Source organism: Maylandia zebra, linkage group LG10 (genome assembly GCF_041146795.1).
Source record: "Maylandia zebra isolate NMK-2024a linkage group LG10, Mzebra_GT3a, whole genome shotgun sequence".
Taxonomy (NCBI): domain Eukaryota; kingdom Metazoa; phylum Chordata; class Actinopteri; order Cichliformes; family Cichlidae; genus Maylandia; species Maylandia zebra.
This window is the reverse complement of record NC_135176.1, coordinates 14,934,172-14,955,383: the sequence shown is the minus strand read 5'-3', so window position 1 is coordinate 14,955,383 and position 21,212 is coordinate 14,934,172. Positions and strand designations below refer to the sequence as shown.

The window sequence follows — 21,212 nt, the reverse complement described above, 5'->3', positions numbered from 1 at the left end:
GAATTCTTCAGTTGATGCACAAACGACCATGAAGCACTGCCAAGCAGCTCAACTACCACCTGCAACTTGATTTCTATTTAGCTGCTGTCTAACTGCTGTTGTGCTTGACAGCAACAACAACACCTTTTTCTTTCTTTCTCTCCACATCTAGTCCAATCAGGCGACAGAGTGGGGAATGGTAAGAAAGACAAGATAATTTAATTTTATTCCCAATACTTTTCCTGTCAACATTCATTCAATGTGCAGCACAATCTGGCACAAGTAGACACTGAAATAAGAGTCACTCTTTCACTAAACAATTTTAGTCCAAAAGCAGAACCCGTCTTTTAACAAGATGATGATAATCACATGGCACCGCATCCCGCTGAGAACAAGCTTTGCAAACACTGCTTTCCCCTCTTAAACTCGACTCCAGCTACTAGTAATATAGCAGTGTTGTCTACTGGCTCTTGCTGACATGAACAGGATACGCCTTTCAAATATCATGGCCTTTGGGACTGGGTCAGGGTTGCTATTTATAGAAGGTCAAGACTTTATGATAGCTTGGCGAGCTGGAGTGATAACTGAAAATAGAGTGGGTTTTAGTTGCTTCACTGCAGCTGATTTTGTGTCTGTTATTGCTTCAGGCTTTGAACAGATGTGACCTACACATACATGCACTGGATTACTGGTTTGTGCTGATAACTGATAATGCAGCTATGTACAGTAGGAGTGAAATGACAGAGTAGAGAGACAATTTTAAACTTTGCAGTAGAGGTTTTTTGGATTGTCAGAGACATACTGCAAGTACCCTGTAACTGCCCTGTACTGCAGTGGCTGACAAATAGTGTCACCCTACAGTGTGATTATTAGCACACTTTGTAGAGCTTTGCTTTCAAAGTGCCACAACAAACCTTTTTTTGTAAAAATATCCTCTGGTAGCCAAACAGTCCTGCAAAATATGGGGAAATTAAGTGAGCTGCTGGAGATATTATCCGTAAGGGGTTCTTAAAATTTTGATGACCCAATGTTTGATTCAGGGGTGCACACATTAAATACTAATACTAGTTTAGTTTTTCTAATGTTTCAGTTCACAGGGTGATGTTTTATTTTGCTGCTCTGATGGCTAGAAAAGAGGAATTAATATGGAAGAGAATATTGCCTTGGTTTTGTTCTTTCTGTGCTGCTATATGATAGTGGGGCAGGAACTGTGGATTCCCAGGATGCTTGAAGGCCGCTTAAGATGACACCAAGGGTCGCCAGTGGCCTGGGAGCTGCACTTTGAGATCCTTGAACATAACACCAGGCTAATACAGCTAGACAATTTAAAATAAAAATAAAACTGGAAAAAATACAATGTAGCAACAGATACAATCCTGAGTTTATGGCAAGTAGAATATTTGTACAGCTTATTTTAAATTATTTGATCAGCTTACCTGGAAAGTTTTAATTTTGTGAGAGTAACCACAGTAAAAACCTCCCTTCACTATATAGTGTAAATGACGTCGACTTGTACAATTCTTTGTTCTGATGCCAGTAACACATAACAGATCCCAAAAGGGACTCTTAGTTATCTGCGACTGACATAACTGTGATGTGACATCCTCTGTCCTCAGCATACGCTCCACCCTTTTACCTTAAACAAGCGATCTGCTCCACCCTCCGCTTAATATTTATAATCGCGCCTTTAAAACTGTGAAGCCAGGGCTGTGGTGTGGGTGCCTGTCTTGCTGTGTGTCTGGGACTGGTGGTGTGTACCTGCTGCCATACTGTTTACATTCTCCCAGTGTCAGAGCCCTGAGCCGCGATCACTTGCGCCACCATGTCTAAACCGTTGTCTGACCACGATAGAAGGAAACAGATTTCAGTGAGAGGCCTTGCCGGCGTCGAAAACGTTTCAGATCTGAAGCAAAACTTCAACAGGCATCTCCACTTTACTCTGGTCAAGGACAGAAACGTGGCAACCAAAAGGGATTACTACTTTGCGCTTGCCAACACGGTGCGCGACCACTTGATTGGCAGGTGGATCAGAACCCAGCAGTACTACTATGAGAAAGACCCTAAAGTAAGTTCTAATAAATCTAGGTGTGACAGCCTATCGCCTACAAATCAATTATTAATCTATCTTTTTGATATCTTTTTGGCCATTTGTGTACAAACTTGTATTTTGGGTGGTTATAGAGTAAGAGTGGTATAAGGGAAAGATGAAAGAAATTTGTTTCATTACAATTACTTCGGATCTTACACTGTTTTATGGGATGCCTGTTTCTTCTGCACTGTTTCACATTTTTTAAAGTAAACAGTGGTGTCAAGTACCTGAAGACAATTACTCAGGTTTGTTTCTAGTAAATACCTGTAGAAGGTGTAAGCATATAACACACACACAAACACACAGAAAAAAACAGATTGAAAGAAATTGTTTCCTCTTTTCTTTCACATTAGTTTTACTTTATCTAAATTTTTCAAATTTATCTAATAATCCTTTAAGGAGCTAACTCTGGGCAAAACTACAGCTCCTGTTCCACTCAACCTGCTGCTATGCTGATGCATTAGTCTTATGCATGTGTGTATAATGTCAACATATATCAGTCAAAGGAGCGGCGCTTGTCTATGTAATTAGCTTTCTTCTTTAAACTTTGTCAGCTTGATATCAAATATTATAATGTTGCAATTTTTTAATGGCAAGAAAAAGCAAAATGTGTATTGGTGTAGGGATGTAAATACTTCTTCCTCCACCGAGAGCCAAAGCTTTGTATTCTTCAACTGTACCTTCAGCAGCTTGATATCGGTGTAATGCCAAGTCATGACATTTAAACTTCACTGGGGGTTCTTAGCACTCTGCTGGTATGCTGCAGTGCTTATAGTGTGTTGAAACATGAAACCACCCCAAGACCTTCTGTTCCCTTCCTGTCTGACCATACAGCACATGTGTCATATGAGCAAATGCCTCTGAGGGTGTCTGAGTTCACTTAAAAGCAGTTGGATTGAAGTTGTATCTCAGCAACCCCAGTATTATTAGCCAACAGCTACAGAAAGAGCCTTAGAAGAACAATATAAAGCTGCCGTTACCACAATATTAGCCGCCGCACCGCGTTATTGCTCGAAAATGTCACACGAAACTGTCTGTAATTACAATAGAGGGTTCAGATGCAGAGCAAAACTCAGCTCCAATTCAACTTATTAGTGGGGAAAAATGTTTCTTGCGAGATTATTAATAACCCCACTGAATGAAAGAGATTATTTTTCTTTAATAACGTTAAGAAAATTTGCCTGTACGCCATAGCTTACAATGCACGAGTTCAGTTCGCAAATTATCTGCACATGCTGCTCCTCACAATAAGTTTATTGATCGGGCGCTCTAACTCAGAAACCAGCCGAGAGCTTTTTCTGGTGCTCTGCATCGAAAGGTCAAAGGTGAACTTCTTAAAGGTCTTGCAGGAGGGAAGACATGCTAGCTTAAGAGCACGTCTACATCTTTGTGCAAAGATCACGTCCCGAAGAGTTACTATTGCAACTATTTAAACACTAATAATACACATTCATGGAAAAGCAGAGCCAATCAACACAAGAAGATGAAACAAAGATAAGATATGGAACAGAGTCATATATAATTCAGGAGATCCTGTTAGCGCTCTAGTGATACGGCTCTGTCAGATGTATTCATTATTATTTTACACATCCATCTGAACCACTTCTCCTATTACTCTAGACTTGAACTCCACAATGAAAGGTTATCAGCGGACCTTTACAGTGACCTCTACAGGAGTTATTTTTGCCCAAGCCCAAAATGTTGGGGTTACATAATACTTGAAGCAATCTGTCGCCCAGTCTTCTCTCCCCCTGCTTTACCTCCACAGCCTGTGTCCACCCTTCCATGTCAGAGAGAGAGAGAAAAAAAGCACACAACTAAATGGCAAAGGCTAAACAGAGGCTCAGGTGGCATATTTCTCCGCACTCTGAACCATGAAGCCAATAGATGAGACTCGCAGATTTCTTTGACAGTATGGGGCGGGTGTTAGTGGGACCTTTCCCCGACCCTGATCGCAGAATGTCACTTGAGTATTTCTGCTAGTGTTCATAAGACAGTTTTGACCTGTTTGATTGCTAAATATGATTTTTTTTTCTCCTTTTCGAATTCACAATGCAGCGTGTGTACTACATCTCCCTCGAGTTCTACATGGGTCGCACTCTGCAGAACACCATGGTGAACCTCGGACTGGAGAATGCCTGTGACGAGGCCATGTACCAGGTGAGACAAACACGCTTATTTTAATCCTCTTTTAACTGTGAAATTGCTGCTTTCAAATACTGTAACAGAGAGGGAGCATCCCCGAGTCACTGGTTTGCTGTTGTATGCGTTTGTCTCCTTCAGTTGGGTCTGGAAATGGAGGAGCTGGAGGACATGGAGGAAGATGCAGGTTTGGGCAATGGTGGCCTGGGTCGCCTTGCAGGTGAGCATCTTTTCATGCTTTGTATTAAATAAATTCAAAAGGAATTTTTTTTTTTTTTTTATCCCTGTTGGATGACCAAAATACTGCATTTTTCTTTCTTTCTTTCTTTCTTTCTTTCTTTCTTTCTTTCTTTCTTTCTTTCTTTCTTTCTCTCTTTCTTTCTCTTTCTTTCTCTTTCTTTCTTTCTTTCCAAGAGCTGTGATATTATTGAACCTGTTATCATGTCCTGCCTTTGGTTTTCAGCCTGTTTCCTGGACTCCATGGCTTCACTGGGCCTGGCTGCCTATGGTTATGGTATCCGCTATGAATTTGGTATCTTCAATCAGAAAATTGTCAATGGCTGGCAGGTTAGAAGATTAAACTTCACATTCCTTTCAGTGAGAGAAAACAGCTGCTGTTGCTTTCCTTTTAAGTAACACCAGCTTTGTTTTTAAATCACCTGCTGGAGGAGTCTCCTTTTCATTATCATGACCTGACATCCCTTTATACCTGGCTCAGCTCAGAAGCCACCCGCTAATGAGCAGTTTTCTGCCTCAATACAAATGTGTGGCTTTACCCAGGTCGAGGAGGCCGATGACTGGCTGCGCTACGGCAACCCTTGGGAAAAAGCACGTCCTGAGTACATGCGCCCAGTTCACTTTTATGGCAGGACCGAGCATCACCCCGATGGCGTCAAATGGGTTGACACTCAGGTGAATGTGTGGAACAAAGCAAATTAAACTGAAAGATATTTCTTTGATGATCTACGGTTTTAAATAACTCGCTCTTCATGTTATGGTATTGACAGGTAGTGCTGGCTCTGCCTTATGACACCCCTATCCCAGGCTACAGAAACAACATTGTCAACACCATGAGGCTGTGGTCTGCAAAGGCACCGTGCGAGTTTAACCTGAAAGACTGTATGTATCCTGGCAGAGAGCACGTATTTTCAAAAATACATCTGTCAAATAAGAATTAGCATCAACTTAAATAATTGCTTTTTCCTTATAGTTAATGTCGGTGGCTACATTCAGGCTGTTTTGGACAGAAACCTGGCTGAGAACATCTCCCGTGTTCTGTATCCCAATGATAATGTAAGAAAATGTGGCTCTATTACCATTTAATCCACCAGCACTGCACTCATAGCCCGAGCATACAGATATTAACTTGAATTAGAGGAACTAGAAGAATGTGAATATCAAAGGGATCTGTGTGTGACTGGTTAGACCTTATCTTAGCTCAGCTGGGAGATGGACTTCCATAATTTGGACCACACCTAATGTCCTTTGTGCTCAGCTAGAGCCGATGTGTATTCTCCCAGCTTCCTCTGAAGCTCGGTTTCAAATCTGACAAAAGATCTGACCAACATGTGCCGACTCCTCAAAGGCTCCAGCAGGAGGATTTAGGAGATAACCATCTAGCGTGAGTTATAGCTCACGCCAAGTGTGGTAATTTATGTCTTTGCATTTGAGAACAGAAAGTGTGGTGTAACTCATGATGTAGTGTTACACTGCTGTTCAATCAAGTTTGCTCTAGTAATATCGGGATATTATAATAGTAGGGTGATCATTTATTAAATTTAGTCAAAAATGAAAGCTGAGGTTGTTTCAAAACACTGAAAGCTAATGTTTCCAGTTTCTTCAGTATATGAAATTGCAAACTGAAGACTAAATTTTTGCTAGTTTTAATCCCTTTATATAATTCCTTAAGTTGCTTTAATCAGCCTTAAAATGTCTTTGCAAATCCTCTCTGTTTGGCAAATCAAAACAGCAAATACACAGTATTCTCTTAACTCTTCCAAAAACATATTCATAGCCTCCAACACATTGGCTTTTACCTCTACTTCTTATTTATTTATTTATTTTTTTTCTTGGCCTGTCCCGTTTGGCTCTTTTGCCATCAGAATTGTTGTCTAAAGGCAAAGAAATATGCCCAACGGATTTACTTTACCAAACTGACCATCCCAGCCTTGCCGTAATGGTCCATTTGATTCACCTTTTATTGTTTATTTTATTTTCACTTAATGAATACGGGACAGACTTGACTGGGGGAAAGAAGGGGAGAAAGAAAGAGGGAAAGAGAAACAGCTGAGAAGAGGGACGGGGGAGAAGGGCAAAAGACAAAAACCAACAGAACGGGCAGAGAAAAAAAAAATGCATATATCAATCACCTGGATCACCTGCTGAGAAAGAAAAAAGAAAGCAAGCAGAAGAGAACAAGAGTAATAGAATAAACAACATCACAATGATATATGGGAATATGACAGTAAATACTAAATGTTAAACATTATTGTGCAGCACATAAGATCAACAGAACACAGTGTGCTTTGAGGTAGGAGCCAAAAAGGGTGTAGTTTGTGGGTGTGATCACCCGTGTGTACACCTGTGAGCATGGACGCGCTTGTTTTTTGTTTTTTAAAAGGTTCCTTCATGTAATAATCTGCTAGAGGGTGTGGGGGGGCCACAGCCCCGTCCTCCAGGGCGTGAAGCAGGTGTGGAGGAGATCAAAACTCCAGACATCCAGAGGCCCCCAGAACACAAGAGACCAAGGAAGACCAACAGAGGGGCAGCTGCGCCACTGTCCCGGAAAGAGCTGAGGAGAGTCCCAGATGAGGGCTCACTCAGCAGCCGCGGAGCAGAAGCCAGGGGGAGTTGCAGTGACGCGCCCGTGAGCTCCGCCGGCAGCCAGCTGCGCCTGAGTGACCGAGCCCCAGGCCGAGAGGCCGGGGGCACCCCACCTCCGAAGTGGCCCGAGCGAGCCCCAGGCTCCAGGCCCCGATAAGCGGCCGCCAAGGAGTGAGCCGGTGTGTACCTGGACGCCCATCCCCGGACACAAAGAACCACCAACGCACCGATGTCTGAGGGGGTCCGCCACTGGCAGGGGAAGTGGTGGTGGGTGGAGATAGGCCTCCAAACCTTGGAGGGCCTGAGATGTCCCCAGAGAGGTGGCGCCTGACACCCAACCTGACATATAGACACAGAAATACAGGCACACACAGACACAAACATCCATTCCCACCCTCATGCTCTCATATGCACTTACTCCACACTCAACCAACGTGGAGACAGACATAAAGAGACGTTGTACACACGATCACACTCCCCAAGCGTACTCTACAAACCGGGTCTAGGTGCCCCCGCCCCTGGAGGGGGGAACTGCACCCAGACCCAGGTGGTGTTTCCCTTTTCCCTGCGGTGGGGGGAGGCAGACCGCCCCGACTCCGCAGCAGCAGGAAGGCTCCACACTCCAGACCGCAGTCGGACGGCCAACTCCTCCTCCTAGCCCCCCTGCTCCAGCAGGTCGCAGAGAATGGGGGTGAGAGAAGACTCCAAACCTCCCTCCACCCGCTCATTGTAATGTTGATGCATGTGTGTTCTAAGGTGCATTTAAAACCCAGGAGGGCTTGGAGCTACCTGCCAGAGAGCAGCAGGTAAGCGCATGGTCCCTCCTGCTAGCCCTCAATGTCTACGTGTATTTAAAATTGAGAGGTGGGCAACGATGCCAGGGGTGGGGTGTACACCCTGATGGTACTTTGGACTCCGTGTATCGTGCCCACCCCCAAGATCCTATATGTATGTGTAATGAGAGTGTGAGTAATGTGAATGTCTAAGTTGTGGGATAAAATTGAGGCAGAGGCAGCCAGAAGGGGACAGAGGGGGGGGGTAGCCTCCTCTGCACCCTGGTGACATACCCCTACTCCAAGGCCCTGCATGTGTGGGTGGTTGTGGTGGAGCGGGAAGAGGGAGGCAGCTGGAGATGGGGAGGGAAGGAAGGGAGGGGCAAGTGACCCCTCCCTGGGGCCAGCTCCCCCGCTGACCCCAGTAGGCACCCCCATACTCCGCGACCCGCCAGGGAAAGGGGGCCCAGGCCCATCCAGACCGGGCCCAGTGCAGCAGCGCCGCCCGGCCCCACAGAGCCCGGGACAGTCCACCCAACCCCACCACAGAGAAAACTGCACCCACCCCACCATCCACTCATCTTCCAGACTACATAAGACAATAAACACCCAGGCTGAGATCTTCCTCCACCTCTCCTGTATCTCCCCCTCCTGCAGAGGGAGCTCCTGAGGAGAGGAAAGCTCCTGCAAGATGTGACAATCTCCCCCACCAGTTGAAGAGCCCCCCAGGTGGCTCGACGCACCGGCGGCACCCTGCTCCAGGGCTGGGCCCCCATGCACCCACCCGCCCACAACCCCGGCAACACACCAACCAGGACCCAAGCCCCCGAGGCCCGGTCCGGGTCCCAGCCCAGAGACGGAGCGCCCCCAGAACCTCACGCCCATCCCGGACCCACCCAGGGGCAGCCAGGCTACCAGGTCAGTAACCCACGTCCGTCAGCACAGACCCTCCCCTAGCCCCGCTGCACGCAGCCGCGAGGAAACAGTCAAGTGAGAGCCAACAGAGCCCCTAACCGGACATGACCGCTACCCCGGGTTGAGCCCCCCAAGGAAGATGCCTCCGGGGAACCCCCCGACGCCCTAAGCCTGTCCCTACCCCCACACCAATCACAACAGTGAAGGCGGGACCAAACTATGACCCCCCACCCCCACTAGGTGATGGAGCTGATCAAAGGAGCCCAGAGCAATTGATCTGATGTGGTGGCAGAGGCTGTATCAAGACTAATGTAATCTAATAGATAATTTCTATATTGGTTAGAATTAAGATTATTTTTATTTTTCCAGTTCATGAGGACTGTTTTCTTGGCTATGCATAGGGCAGTGAAAACCATATGGGCGATATTCTTTTCTGAAGTGACATTATCTAAGCTGCCCAACAAACACACTAAGGGGGAAGTTGGAATGTTACATTTCAGACACTTCGATAAGTCTTCACATATCTCGCGCCAAAACTTCTGAACTGGTGGACAGAACCAAAGAGCGTGGATATAATTGTCCGGTGAATTGGTTTAGCAGTGTGAGCAGTTGTTGGTAGACGTAAAGCCCATCTTGAACATCCGATGACCTGTATAGTGCACTCTATGTAATATTTTGTATTGAATTAATTGAAGACTTGGATTTCTAATTAGATGAAAGGTTTTTAAGCAAATCTGAGACCAGAAGTTTAGGTCTAAGTTAACTGATAAATCCGCTTCCCATTTTGCAATAGGAAGTGATATTGATTCATCTGTTTTAGAAAGCATTCTGTATATTTTGGATAGTAATTTGGGGGGTTTAAGAGTAAGAAATTGAACCACACTTGGTGGTGTTTGTAGTTCAACTTGACCCGGTTTAAATTTCTTTTTTACTATGGATTTAATTTGTTGATATTCTAAAAATCTTTTCTTGTTGATCCCATATTGTGTAACTAGTCCGTCAAATGAAATAAATTCGGTTCCTTCTAGTATATGTTCTAAATATTTGATTCCTTTATCACTCCAATCTGAAAAGTTTATCATATTATTGTTTTGTAATATGTCAGGGTTGTTCCAGATAGGTGTACGTTTGCATGGGATTAATGAAGACGCCGTCAATTTTAGAAACTCCCACCATGCTGTCAGAGAAGAGCTGATGTTGATGCTTTTAAAGCATTCATGTCGTTGGATGTTTGAGCTGATAAATGGTAGGTCTGAGATCTCTAGATTATTGCAGAGTGCTTGTTCTACATCTAGCCAAGGTTCATCTAAGAGGGTGTGTTTTAGCCATCCTGAGATAAACTGAAGCCTGTTGGCTAAGAAGTAGTGCTGAAAGTTAGGCAGTTCTAGTCCTCCTTTATCCTTGGTCTTTTGTAGTGTTTTTAAGCTTATACGTGGGGGTTTATTTTTCCAAAGGAATTTGGACATACATGAATCTAGAGATTCAGATCCCAATTAGTTGGGATCATTGAGAATAAATAATTTATTTTTGGTAAGACCATCATTTTTATAGCGGCATGAATTTGGTATCTTTGAGGGATGAAAAGTGTGAAATTTATGTCTTTTGCATATTCAAGGGAGATCTGATTTAAACACTGATTAGCTGCACAGTGGACAAATGCAAATGCACGCTTATACACATGTAGTACACTTTGCCAGTATATTCTTAATGGGTGTTAGCATAATGTCTCTGCTTAAGAGATTAGACATAGATCTATTAAAGCTTCACTAAATCTTTTCTCACAAGTCTAATATGTAATTGTGATATTAAAATATTTTAGTGGTCCACGAAAAAAAAGCAGCCGCTGATATACAAAAGGCTATGCTTAATGAATAATAAAAGAAAATTCATCTTTGACTGCAGAACAGAAAAAGACAAATATGTGTCTTTACCCGCAGTTCTTTGAAGGAAAGGAGCTCCGTCTGAAGCAGGAATACTTTGTGGTGTCTGCCACCCTGCAAGACATCATCCGCCGTTTCAAGGTCTCTAAGTTTGGCTCCAGGGAGATTGCTCGCACAGACTTCAGCAAACTGCCTGACAAGGTGAAGTGAAAAACTCAACAAAATAGTTTCTGTCAAAAATGAAAAGATTTCCTCATGATGTTCTCCCTGGGTCTTCATTAAATTGCCTCTGTCAGTTTTTTGAACAGGTTGCAGGTGGGTTTTATTGTACCTTAGGAGAATAGTTGAAAAGAATAGTATCTACAAAGCGCTCTGTGACCCATTCAAACTCGGTTTTGACTTTCTTTAATGTTTTGCATATTCAGGTTGCCATCCAGCTGAATGACACTCACCCAGCCATGGCTATTCCTGAGCTGATGAGGGTTCTTGTTGATGAAGAGAAGCTGAACTGGGAAACGGTGAGTAGCAGATTAATACGACCCCTAAAAGGGTCTTAAAAGGTTATGTGTGCTTTATGTTGATTTGCTGCTTTAAATGATCACAGTGAGGTCAGTTTGTTGCACAGTATAACAGTAACAGAATAATGACACATCTGGCTTTAAATTGGTGCGAACATTTCCCAGTAGGCCTCACTTTCTGTGTGCTACCAGGCTAAAGGTTTGAATGCACAACCAAAGCAAGCTGACCCGTTTGTTTTTGCCAGTAGTTTTCTCCAGGCAGTTGAAATGGTTGACACTAGTATAACTGGAGTAAATGTGGACACTCTACCAAGCAAAAGAAACAGAGTTCAGCTGCTGGAAGGGCGAACAAAACAAAAAGTGAACTACAGATGAGAGAGTTCAGAAGCAACTGCTGATCTATTAGGTCACAAAAAAGGAGAAGCGACCTGTTCTTTCAGCAAGAAGGTGGAGTTAAAAACTTACCTACTGTCACCGCAGTGTTTGACGCTTGATGTCTGTCATTACCTTGATGATGATGACAATGGAGGGATGCAGGGTGGATATCAGCTCAGAATTTATTTATTTTTCTGTTCACTAAACCTAATGTCCTGCTGCTGATGGTGAGGCCTGGGACATCTGTGTGAGAACCTGTGCCTACACCAATCACACGGTTCTCCCTGAAGCTCTGGAGCGCTGGCCAGTCGAACTGTTTGCTCATCTGCTGCCCCGTCATCTGGAAATAGTCTATGAGATCAACCGCCGCCACCTGGAGGTTAGTTCTGCACATTGCAGCATGTCATAATCTGGGGTGTGCTGGATGCATAGGCCCCTATGGCTCCTAATTACTATATATAGCACAGGAAGGACATATTGACGTTGTCCTGTGGCTCAATGTAAATATAGTTAATGTTATAATTAATGATTTTAATCTGCTTCATAGGTAAGATAAGTTAAGAAAGATATTAACCTTCTAGCATAAATACAGCATGAAACTGAAAAACCTGAAAGGTAAAGAAGCAGAAAAAACAAAATACTTATTCTTACTTTTTTAATAATATTGTTCCATTGTGGATTTTAGATTGCTACTGTGGAACGAGACAACAGGAAACCTTATTAAAATGCAAGGACAGACTTCAAAGATTGGCAGGAGAACCAAAATGCTGTAATGTAAAAGTCAAAGGACAAAATGGTCCTGATGGGCTTTTAATTGCAACATCTGTCAGAATAGACTCCCACATTCTTCGTGAACAGAGAGAGACTTGTTTCTGACATAAAGTGGTGGGCAGGTTTTTATGAGCTGTTGCTCAACCAGATAACACACTGACTTTCATCTACTTAAATCCTGACTGAAACTGTCCTACTGGTGGTCTGGTATAATTTTAGAATAGCTGTATTGACCCTACAGTGACAAGTGTGACAAGTAAAATCATATTCAGCAAATGAAATAAAGAAACATAACCTCTGACTTAGTTTATTTTTGCTTCTCGTGCACCTTTGAATTTTGCAGAGAGTTGCTGCTAAGTACCCCGGCGATGTGGATCGCCTTCGCCGCATGTCCCTCATTGAAGAAGGCGGACAGAAGAGGATTAACATGGCCCATCTGTGCATTGTGGGCTCCCATGCCGTCAACGGCGTGGCTCAGATCCACTCGGACATCCTCAAAGCTACAGTGTACGTCTCTAAACAAAAACTGATCATCCTTTGTAGTGGTAAATCATAATCAACGTCGCACACAGATGCACGAGTGTGTGTAGTAAGTGTATTGCTATCTGTTTCATAAATCCCCATCCTCTGTCATTTCAAGGACTGCACATCATCTGTGTGTTCTGATATATGCTATGCTCTCCCGCAGCTTCAAGGACTTCTATGAAATGGAGCCACATAAGTTCCAAAACAAGACCAACGGCATTACTCCTCGCCGCTGGCTGGTTATGTGCAACCCCGGGCTTGCCGAGGTCATTGCCGAGGTTAGCAGTGTTTCAAATATACAAGGGACACAGTGCTTAAATTTAGGTTATACTTAACAAAGGACAATGATCAGTCAATTTATTTACTCATTTATTTTTTCACTTATCTTTTTCTCATTAGAGAATTGGGGAGGACTTCATTCGTGACCTTGACCAGCTTAGGAACCTCATCAAGTTTGTGAATGATGAGGCTTTCATTCGTGATATTGCCAAAGTGAAACAGGCAAGTAATGTGTTATTTTGTCTAATATATATCCAGCATTATGCTCAAAAAGATACAAGAATGCTTGTGAATGTTTATAATTGTGTCTGAAGATGACAGGATGTCGAAGTCCTGCAGAGAAGCGGCACATATATTCAGGGGTGGAAGTAACGAATTACAAATACTCACGTTACTGTAATTAAGTACATTTTTTGGGTACTTGTACTTTTACGAGTAATTTTTCAAGTGTGTAATTTTACTCATACTTGAGTACAACTTACACCATGTAATCTACTTCGCTACTTATAAAATCAAAAGTCACTACTGAGTACGCCCACAATTTGAATTAATATTCAAACCTTTCGTCTGCATTTTTGCAGCCAATAAGGCCGTGCAATCGCAACCGCGCCAATTTAAGACGTAAGCAAAGAATAAACTCCGCTGCAGCAGCAGGCACAGGTGTCTGGAGGTGCTAAATGGTGGAGTATAAACTACTTTATAGACGAAAGATTTGGAGACAAAGAAGCCAAAATGGAGACAGAGGACAACACTGTCAACCATGAAAACGACGTAGAAAAGACGGAGGACGCGTGCCCGTGGCCATACCTGGAGGAATTTTTCGTGTACAGAGGAAGAAAAGGAGACAGCGTCCAGATGCAGTGCAAACTTTGTTTGACCTCTACAGTCATTTCAGCTTACAAGACTTCAGCATCTAATCTAAAAAAACACATTGAGGTAAGAGGTTTTACAACTATACGTGTATGATATTGCTTTCTTATTTTTCATGTGTGTTAAGGTTACTAGTTTGGCTAAGATATTGTCACCGCCATTGGTTAGCCTGATATTAAAATAAGACGGAGCTAGCTAATGTGCGTGTGTGCATGCATAATTGAGCTACAATTCGTAGGAATGTTTTAGCTTATTATTTGGATAACCACCGTCATTACAATAAATTAAACTTGTAGTCATTTAAAACTCACAGGCCTACAATCAGCTGGCCTATTTAAAAAAACAAACAAACAAAAAAACAAACAAACTTGAACACAGTGCTGAGCTGCATCTCAAATTAATCTTCCAGCTCTCAGCTGACATGTACCAGAGCCCGATTGATGGATCAGTTGATCAGTATCATTGGCCTGATATAGGTCTATCATAGTGACATGGCTCTTAATCAGTAGGGTTATATGTTTCCCAATATGATATATTTTTTTAAAGAACATAATGTGGATTGGTTTTATTTGTTAGCTGTATGGGCAGCATTTTTGTGTATGTGATCCCTTTTCTTAAATTAGATTTGCTAGATACACATATTTTGCTCTCTTAGTATTTTTAGGACCTGACTAATACTGAAAACTTTAGGGTGATACTGATAAAAAGGACTTAAAAATTTAGATACTGATACATTGGTCGATACTCTTTTTACAGATAGTATACATATTACAGAACTTAGAATGTATACAGAAATTCATGTTTTTTGCAATGATCGTTCAAAATTGGTTTACACTTGTGAATAAATACAGCAATATATCTGCAAAATTTGACCAATTCACCACTCTTTTATACTATGCTCAACAATCAAAGATTAGCTCAAGTCTAGTTGAATAATGTTTTAAAAATGTGTTTTCTTTTAGTGTTAATCACAGTGATGTTATGAAGTAATGTATGAACCTGACGTATGATAATATTTATCTCTACAGAGGAAACATCCATCGAAGACTGAGCAGTACAATATCACTGTGGCATCAACATCTCGACAGCGAAAGACCACAGCCACACCAAACAAGCTCTCAGCAAATACACAAGCCAAGTTACCAGACCTGATGTTGAGAGCTGCAAACAAACATGTTCCACAAGCAACTGTTGACAAGCTTGTCATCAATTTCATATGTGAGGGTCTACAGCCATTTGCAGTGGTAGAACAGCCATCTTTCAAAGAATTGGTTACCACATTACAACCTCAAGCCAAAGTCATCTCCAGACCCACTGTCCGTGCCAGAATCTGTGAAGCTGCTGATCACATGAAGATGACTTTGGTTGCAGCATTGGATAAAGTCAAATTTGTTGCTACCACTACTGATTGTTGGTCAGCTCATCAGAAAAGTTACCTTGGAGTCACATGCCATTGGATAGAGGAAGCGTCCCTGGAAAGAAGATCTGCAGCACTAGCATGCAAAAGATTGAGAGGGTCTCACACATTTGACATGCTTGCTGGTGCGCTTGATGATATCCATTGCCAATACAAGATTAGAGGCAAAGTTGTAAGAACCACAACTGATAGTGGATCCAACTTTGTCAAGGCCTTCCACATGTTTGGGGCACAAAATGATGCAGATGAAGCTGAAGATGAAGCAGACCCAGAAATTATTGACCTGACTGACCATAGGGACTACCATGAGGCAAGTGCAATTCTTGATGAAGACTCTGGTTTGGAGTATCAACTTCCGCCTCATCAGCGATGTGCATGTCACCTGCGAAACCTTGTGGCAACAACTGATGCTGCCCTAGCAGAGAGCATGAATGAAACCTACAAGAGGCTCTCCCGTGCATGCTTTGCAAAATGCCAGGCCATTTGGAACAAAACTGGCTGATCTCATTTGGCTAATGAAGTGGTAGAGGACAAGTGTGAGCTATAGATCATTCGTCCCAATGCAACACGATGGAATTCAACCTACCTTGCCATTGAAAGGATAATACGCATCATTGATGAGAAGGGGGAAGATGCCATCAGGAGCATTTGTGAGGAGTTCATGGTGAAAATGTGAGTAAAATTGGACACCTACCAATATGGTTTCAAATTTTGTGAATTTTCCTTAATGGATGGTTAAAAACGTGAGCAGACTCTTAATATTAAATCAGAAGATCCCTATTATAGTCATGGTGGGTTTTGTTGTTGTGTCTTACAGGTTGAGTCCTGCAGAAGTTGCATTCCTAAGGGAGTACTGTACCACCATGAAGCCACTGGTGAAAGCTTCAAACATTCTTCAGTCTGAGTCCACTTCCTTTATGGGATGGCTCCTGCCAGTAATCCAACAACTACTGTCCAAACTTAGCAGGCTGGAGACATCAAGCAAGACATGCGTGCCACTCATCAGAGCCCTGCAAAATGGCCTTCAAAAGCGTTTTGGAGCGATGATGGAGGATCCAGAGTTGGCTGCAGCTGCAGTCCTCTTACCCAAGTTCAAGACTTCCTGGACTGACAGAGCAGATGTAACAGAGGCTGGTAAGGATTCATGTGATCCCATTTTTGTGTATTTTTACATTTGAACACATGCTTAAGTGAGTATTTCACCTAATACATTGTAAGTTATTGATGGTCTGTCCTGAATACTAAATCCTTTTTGAGAATTTGCCGATTTTAAATTTGTGTTCAGGAATAATCACTGAAATTTAAATAACAAAATTGTGTTATCTACTTGCAATTACAGCCTTGACATACATCAAACAACATCTTGAAACGACAGCGCATGAGAGTGAGGATCAGCAAAGAGAGTCATCTGATGAAGATGAATTCTTCTCCAGACCAATCTCCAGAAGGCTGCAAAGTGCAGTTGAGCTTGATGGTTATCTTGCTTGTGCCACAGACACCATGGAGCTGCTGCACTCCTTCTCAGCCATCAAAAACCTCTCTCTTAAACTGAACACAGCTCTGCCTGCTTCTGCTGCGTGTGAACGACTTTTTAGCTGTGCTGGTCTACTCTTCACTGCCAAACGAAGTCGGATTGCCTCTGTTAATTTAGAAAACCAGCTCTTGCTGAAACTGAACAAAAGGTTCAGAAAGTAAAGTGTGAAAGAAATGCTAAGACTTTAAGACACTTACCTGCCTGTTGTTCAGTGTATGGGGAAAAGTTTAAATGGTTCTACGCATGTTCAGAAACATTTTTGTCATTGTTTTAACAAACAAAATTCCTCCTTTTATATCTACATTTATTTACAAAACAAGTTACCTTTCTATACCTTGTTCATCTGAAAAATGTGCTTTGAACATAAATATTTATACTGGTGAATCGAGTTGAATGCCTGCTATTGACAACAGAATAAAACATCAGTCTGTTAAAAAGTAATTAATACTCTGAGTAGTTTTTGAGAACAGTACTTTGTACTTTTACTCAAGTATTTTTTTAACACCAGTACTTTTACTTGTAATTGAGTACAATTTAACCAGTGTAACAGTACTTGTACTTGAGTACAAGTTTTGAGTACTCTTTCCACCTCTGCATATATTTCACATTAAGCAACCTGTGCCTGTTTTCAGACTGCACACACAAACTGTTCTGTAAAATATCTGATGAAATATCGTTTTTTTCCAGAGACCCAACCTGCTGACCTATTTGTTCCTCTAAGATCAGTGTCAAAGCCTGCATTAACAGTTAATAACTGCAGCATCTACACCGTAGCCAGCACATATTGTGGTTTACCACTTCAGTCTGGGAAAAATGCCATTTTATGAATACTTCGCAAGCCTAGATGGCTGTTGTCCTTGGGGCTTTCAGAGTACATTTCTGCACATGAACAGTAATAGCATCAGGATAGAGGTGGGCCCTGACTGTCAGTTGGGCATGAGTCAGTGGGCTTACCTCAAGGCCTTAGGCACATTGGTCCATGGCTTCTGACACATGCGATATTCAACACGTGACACTCGCCTTGTGTTTGAGCTCACAACACTGGACCACTGGACTGTGACCTTGGTTCATTTAGTTGCATAACAAAGACAATATTTTACAGCAAACAGTTACAGACAGAGGAAGGTGTTCTGGGAAGCAAGCACTGACTCGGTTAATGAAGAAATTCCAGAGATCCACCTCTCATCTCTGACACGTGACAGTCATGTAGCTCTTTTCTGTCTCTGCAACTGACAAGCAAATAAAATGAATACATCATTAGCCCTGAAACCTCCCCAAGGCAGACAGTAGTATACGCATATGGCCAAAAAGGCATTCCTGACAGTCACAATTGTGCTTTTCTTTTCTCATGTTCTTGGGTTACCATACTTTGACTATGACTTGTTTTCTTTTTTTGGAGTAAAATAAATGTTTTGATCACGTAGGAAAACAAAATGAAATTCGCTGTGCACCTGGAAGAGCACTACAAGGTGAAGATCAACCCCAACTCCATGTTTGACGTTCAAGTCAAGAGAATCCATGAATACAAGAGACAGCTGCTCAACTGCCTGCACATCATCACTTATTACAACCGTAAGGATGCATTTAAAAGCCTCTGCCATTTTCATTTGATTTGACATTTTCTCAAATCCAAATAACATGTTGCTCCAGATCTTTACCGACTGTGCGTCAGAGCCTACAAAAAGGATTTTGCTGCTCGCCTCAGTTTTGTCTCTTTATATCTCCACCAGGCATCAAGAAGGATCCCAACAAGCAGTGGACCCCAAGAACTATCATGATTGGAGGAAAGGTTTGTATTTTAATTTAACAGCTATTAGCTTTAAATTTATGTCACATTTCAGCACCATTCGATACGAAGTGTTAAGGCTATTTAATGTCGTGTCTCTAACTGTGGCTCTCTTGCAGGCTGCTCCTGGATACCACACTGCAAAAATGATTATCCGCCTGATCACGGCTATCGGTGAGGTGGTCAACAATGATCCTGTCGTTGGAGACCGTCTGAAAGTAATCTTTTTGGAGAACTACAGAGTAACACTGGCAGAAAAAGGTAATTACCAAATCACTGCAAATGTTTATTAATATTTATTCTAAAATTTCTCAAACCCCTACTTCTGCTCTTTCCCAGGCATCCCTGCTGCTGACCTGTCAGAGCAGATCTCTACAGCTGGAACTGAGGCCTCTGGCACTGGCAACATGAAGTTCATGCTGAATGGCGCCCTGACCATTGGCACCATGGACGGGGCCAACGTGGAGATGGCAGAGGAGGCCGGTGAAGAAAACCTATTTATCTTCGGCATGAGGGTGGACGATGTCGAGGCCCTTGACAAGAGAGGGTAAGGAGAGAACATTTATTACTCCTAGCCTCATATTGTCTTTGTAATTTCGATAACTACTGTACGTAATATATTGCCATATCTGTCAGACAAACAAAAGATCAACTATCAAGATTTTCTGATATTAAAACGAGTGTACACATGCTCTGACAATCCAAACAGAGACTCAAATGTTATGTCCACACAAACTGAGATTTTCCACACGAAAAAGGTGTGGCCTTGGGCTCATATTTTTTATAGGCCCTATTTGCTTTTTCCTTGTGAATGATTCAGTTACTACGGCGACAACCTGGTCCTTCTGTGTTTCTGAATGTGTTTGTTATTTATTTTCTTTCCTGCTTAGATACCACGCCGAAGAGTACTACAACCGTCTGCCTGAGCTGAAACAGGCTATTGACCAGATTGCTGGAGGCTTCTTTAGCCCAAAGCAGCCTGACCTGTTTAAAGAAATTGTCAACATGCTGATGCATCATGACAGGTAGAGACACATCTAACATTAGATGCCTGAGGCTCAGACCTGCATGCACACATACAAATATTGTGTATGAACTTGCTGAACATCCTGGTGTTGCTGCATGCAAAGCAATATTCAGTGCACATGTTCATTCACACATATGCATTTATTCATATGCAACAGGTGAACTTTGTTATTAGCCTGTTATGTTATCATTTGGTTAATGGCATTATTCTCTGCATAGGTTTAAGGTCTTTGCTGACTATGAAGACTACATTAAATGCCAAGAGAAAGTCAATGCTCTTTATAAGGTAGGAATTAAATGCAAAAGCTGGGAAAAAATGCTTCTTATGTATTCATAGTATGATATAGATAGTTGTCTCATTCACAGTGTAAAAGTCAAGTTATTCTTGGCTTATCAATCATTTTTATTCTCCCCTAGAATCCCAAGGAATGGACCAAGAAGGTGATCTACAACATTGCTGGGTGTGGCAAGTTCTCCAGTGACCGCACCATTGCCCAGTATGCTCGTGAGATCTGGGGCGTGGAGCCCACGCTTGAGAAAATCCCCGCCCCCGATGACAAACACTAAAATGTCTACATGACAGCCAACACCGCAGTTTCCCTTGTTGGTTCAACTGTCTTCAGAACTCACACGGAAGATACTGTATGTCTTGCAAAAGTCCCCCACAAACCTTTGTCCACAGCCATTAATCAGTGTCACATATAAGCTCAAGTTTACATTTTTCATACCTGCATATTCGCAGCATCCAGGTTACAGGCTAGTGAAGTAAATCCATTGCAGCTGTCATCAGTGAAGCAGAAACTGCTGTTTAGCTGCTGGAAAAAGGACAAAAGAGATTTTTGTTGGGGCTTGTAGAATTAACCGTGGTATCTTTGTATTCCGAAATATAAAGTCTTGTATTTCCATTTCAGACCCATTCTGAATAAAAAACAAAAACTGTCTTAAAAGCCATAAATAAAATCTGACTTATTTATTTAGCTGTTTCAGGCATGATTCATAATTGTAAAATACAGAATAAACATGCACGTACATTTAGCCGCAAATTCAACTTAGAGTGAGTTGGTGAAAAAAGGCATCTATGGACTTTACCTTGACCTGCACAAACAGTTATCGTCAGAATTGCGACTCGACAAAAATCCCAGAATCTGTGTTGATGGACAGTGAATGCACCAGCTGTACGCCGGAAAATAAAAACTTCAGCTCATCCAATCATAACAACAACATAAACAACAAAAAGGAAATGATGATATGCCTCCAGTCTATAGTCATGCCATCACTACAATTTTACAGCTTAAAGTGACAGCTGTGATTGTACACTTTGAGGTGCTAAAAGGAAAGGGAGTATAATTGTGTTTATGAGAGTGAATGGGGAGGAAAAAGTCTGATTAATAACAACGGCATCCACTGAAAAACACAAGGGACAGAAGTGTAATTAGATACTTGTGAATAATAGTGCACGCTCAATCTTCCACAAGGCCTACATGTCTAATATGTAATTTGAACACTGACG

General features: G+C 42.3%; 2 protein-coding genes across 2 annotated transcripts; both read left to right on the top strand.

Moving 5' to 3' along the window:
• The first annotated feature begins 1,698 nt into the window (after window positions 1-1,698).
• On the top strand, window positions 1,699-20,675 carry pygma (phosphorylase, glycogen, muscle A). The gene is made up of 20 exons (XM_004564047.4): window positions 1,699-2,044; window positions 4,127-4,228; window positions 4,352-4,430; window positions 4,674-4,777; window positions 4,991-5,122; window positions 5,218-5,329; window positions 5,421-5,503; window positions 10,659-10,802; window positions 11,027-11,119; window positions 11,727-11,873; window positions 12,609-12,772; window positions 12,954-13,068; window positions 13,190-13,291; window positions 18,315-18,462; window positions 18,621-18,679; window positions 18,796-18,937; window positions 19,016-19,223; window positions 19,567-19,701; window positions 19,922-19,988; window positions 20,120-20,675. The coding sequence occupies exons 1-20, from the start codon at window positions 1,802-1,804 to the stop codon at window positions 20,267-20,269; spliced, it is 2,529 nt and encodes an 842-aa protein (XP_004564104.3). The 5' UTR covers window positions 1,699-1,801; the 3' UTR covers window positions 20,270-20,675.
• LOC112433113 (E3 SUMO-protein ligase ZBED1) lies at window positions 13,434-15,865 on the top strand. The gene is made up of 2 exons (XM_076889138.1): window positions 13,434-14,005; window positions 14,968-15,865. The coding sequence occupies exons 1-2, from the start codon at window positions 13,802-13,804 to the stop codon at window positions 15,856-15,858; spliced, it is 1,095 nt and encodes a 364-aa protein (XP_076745253.1). The 5' UTR covers window positions 13,434-13,801; the 3' UTR covers window positions 15,859-15,865.
• Window positions 20,676-21,212: the final 537 nt, after the last annotated feature.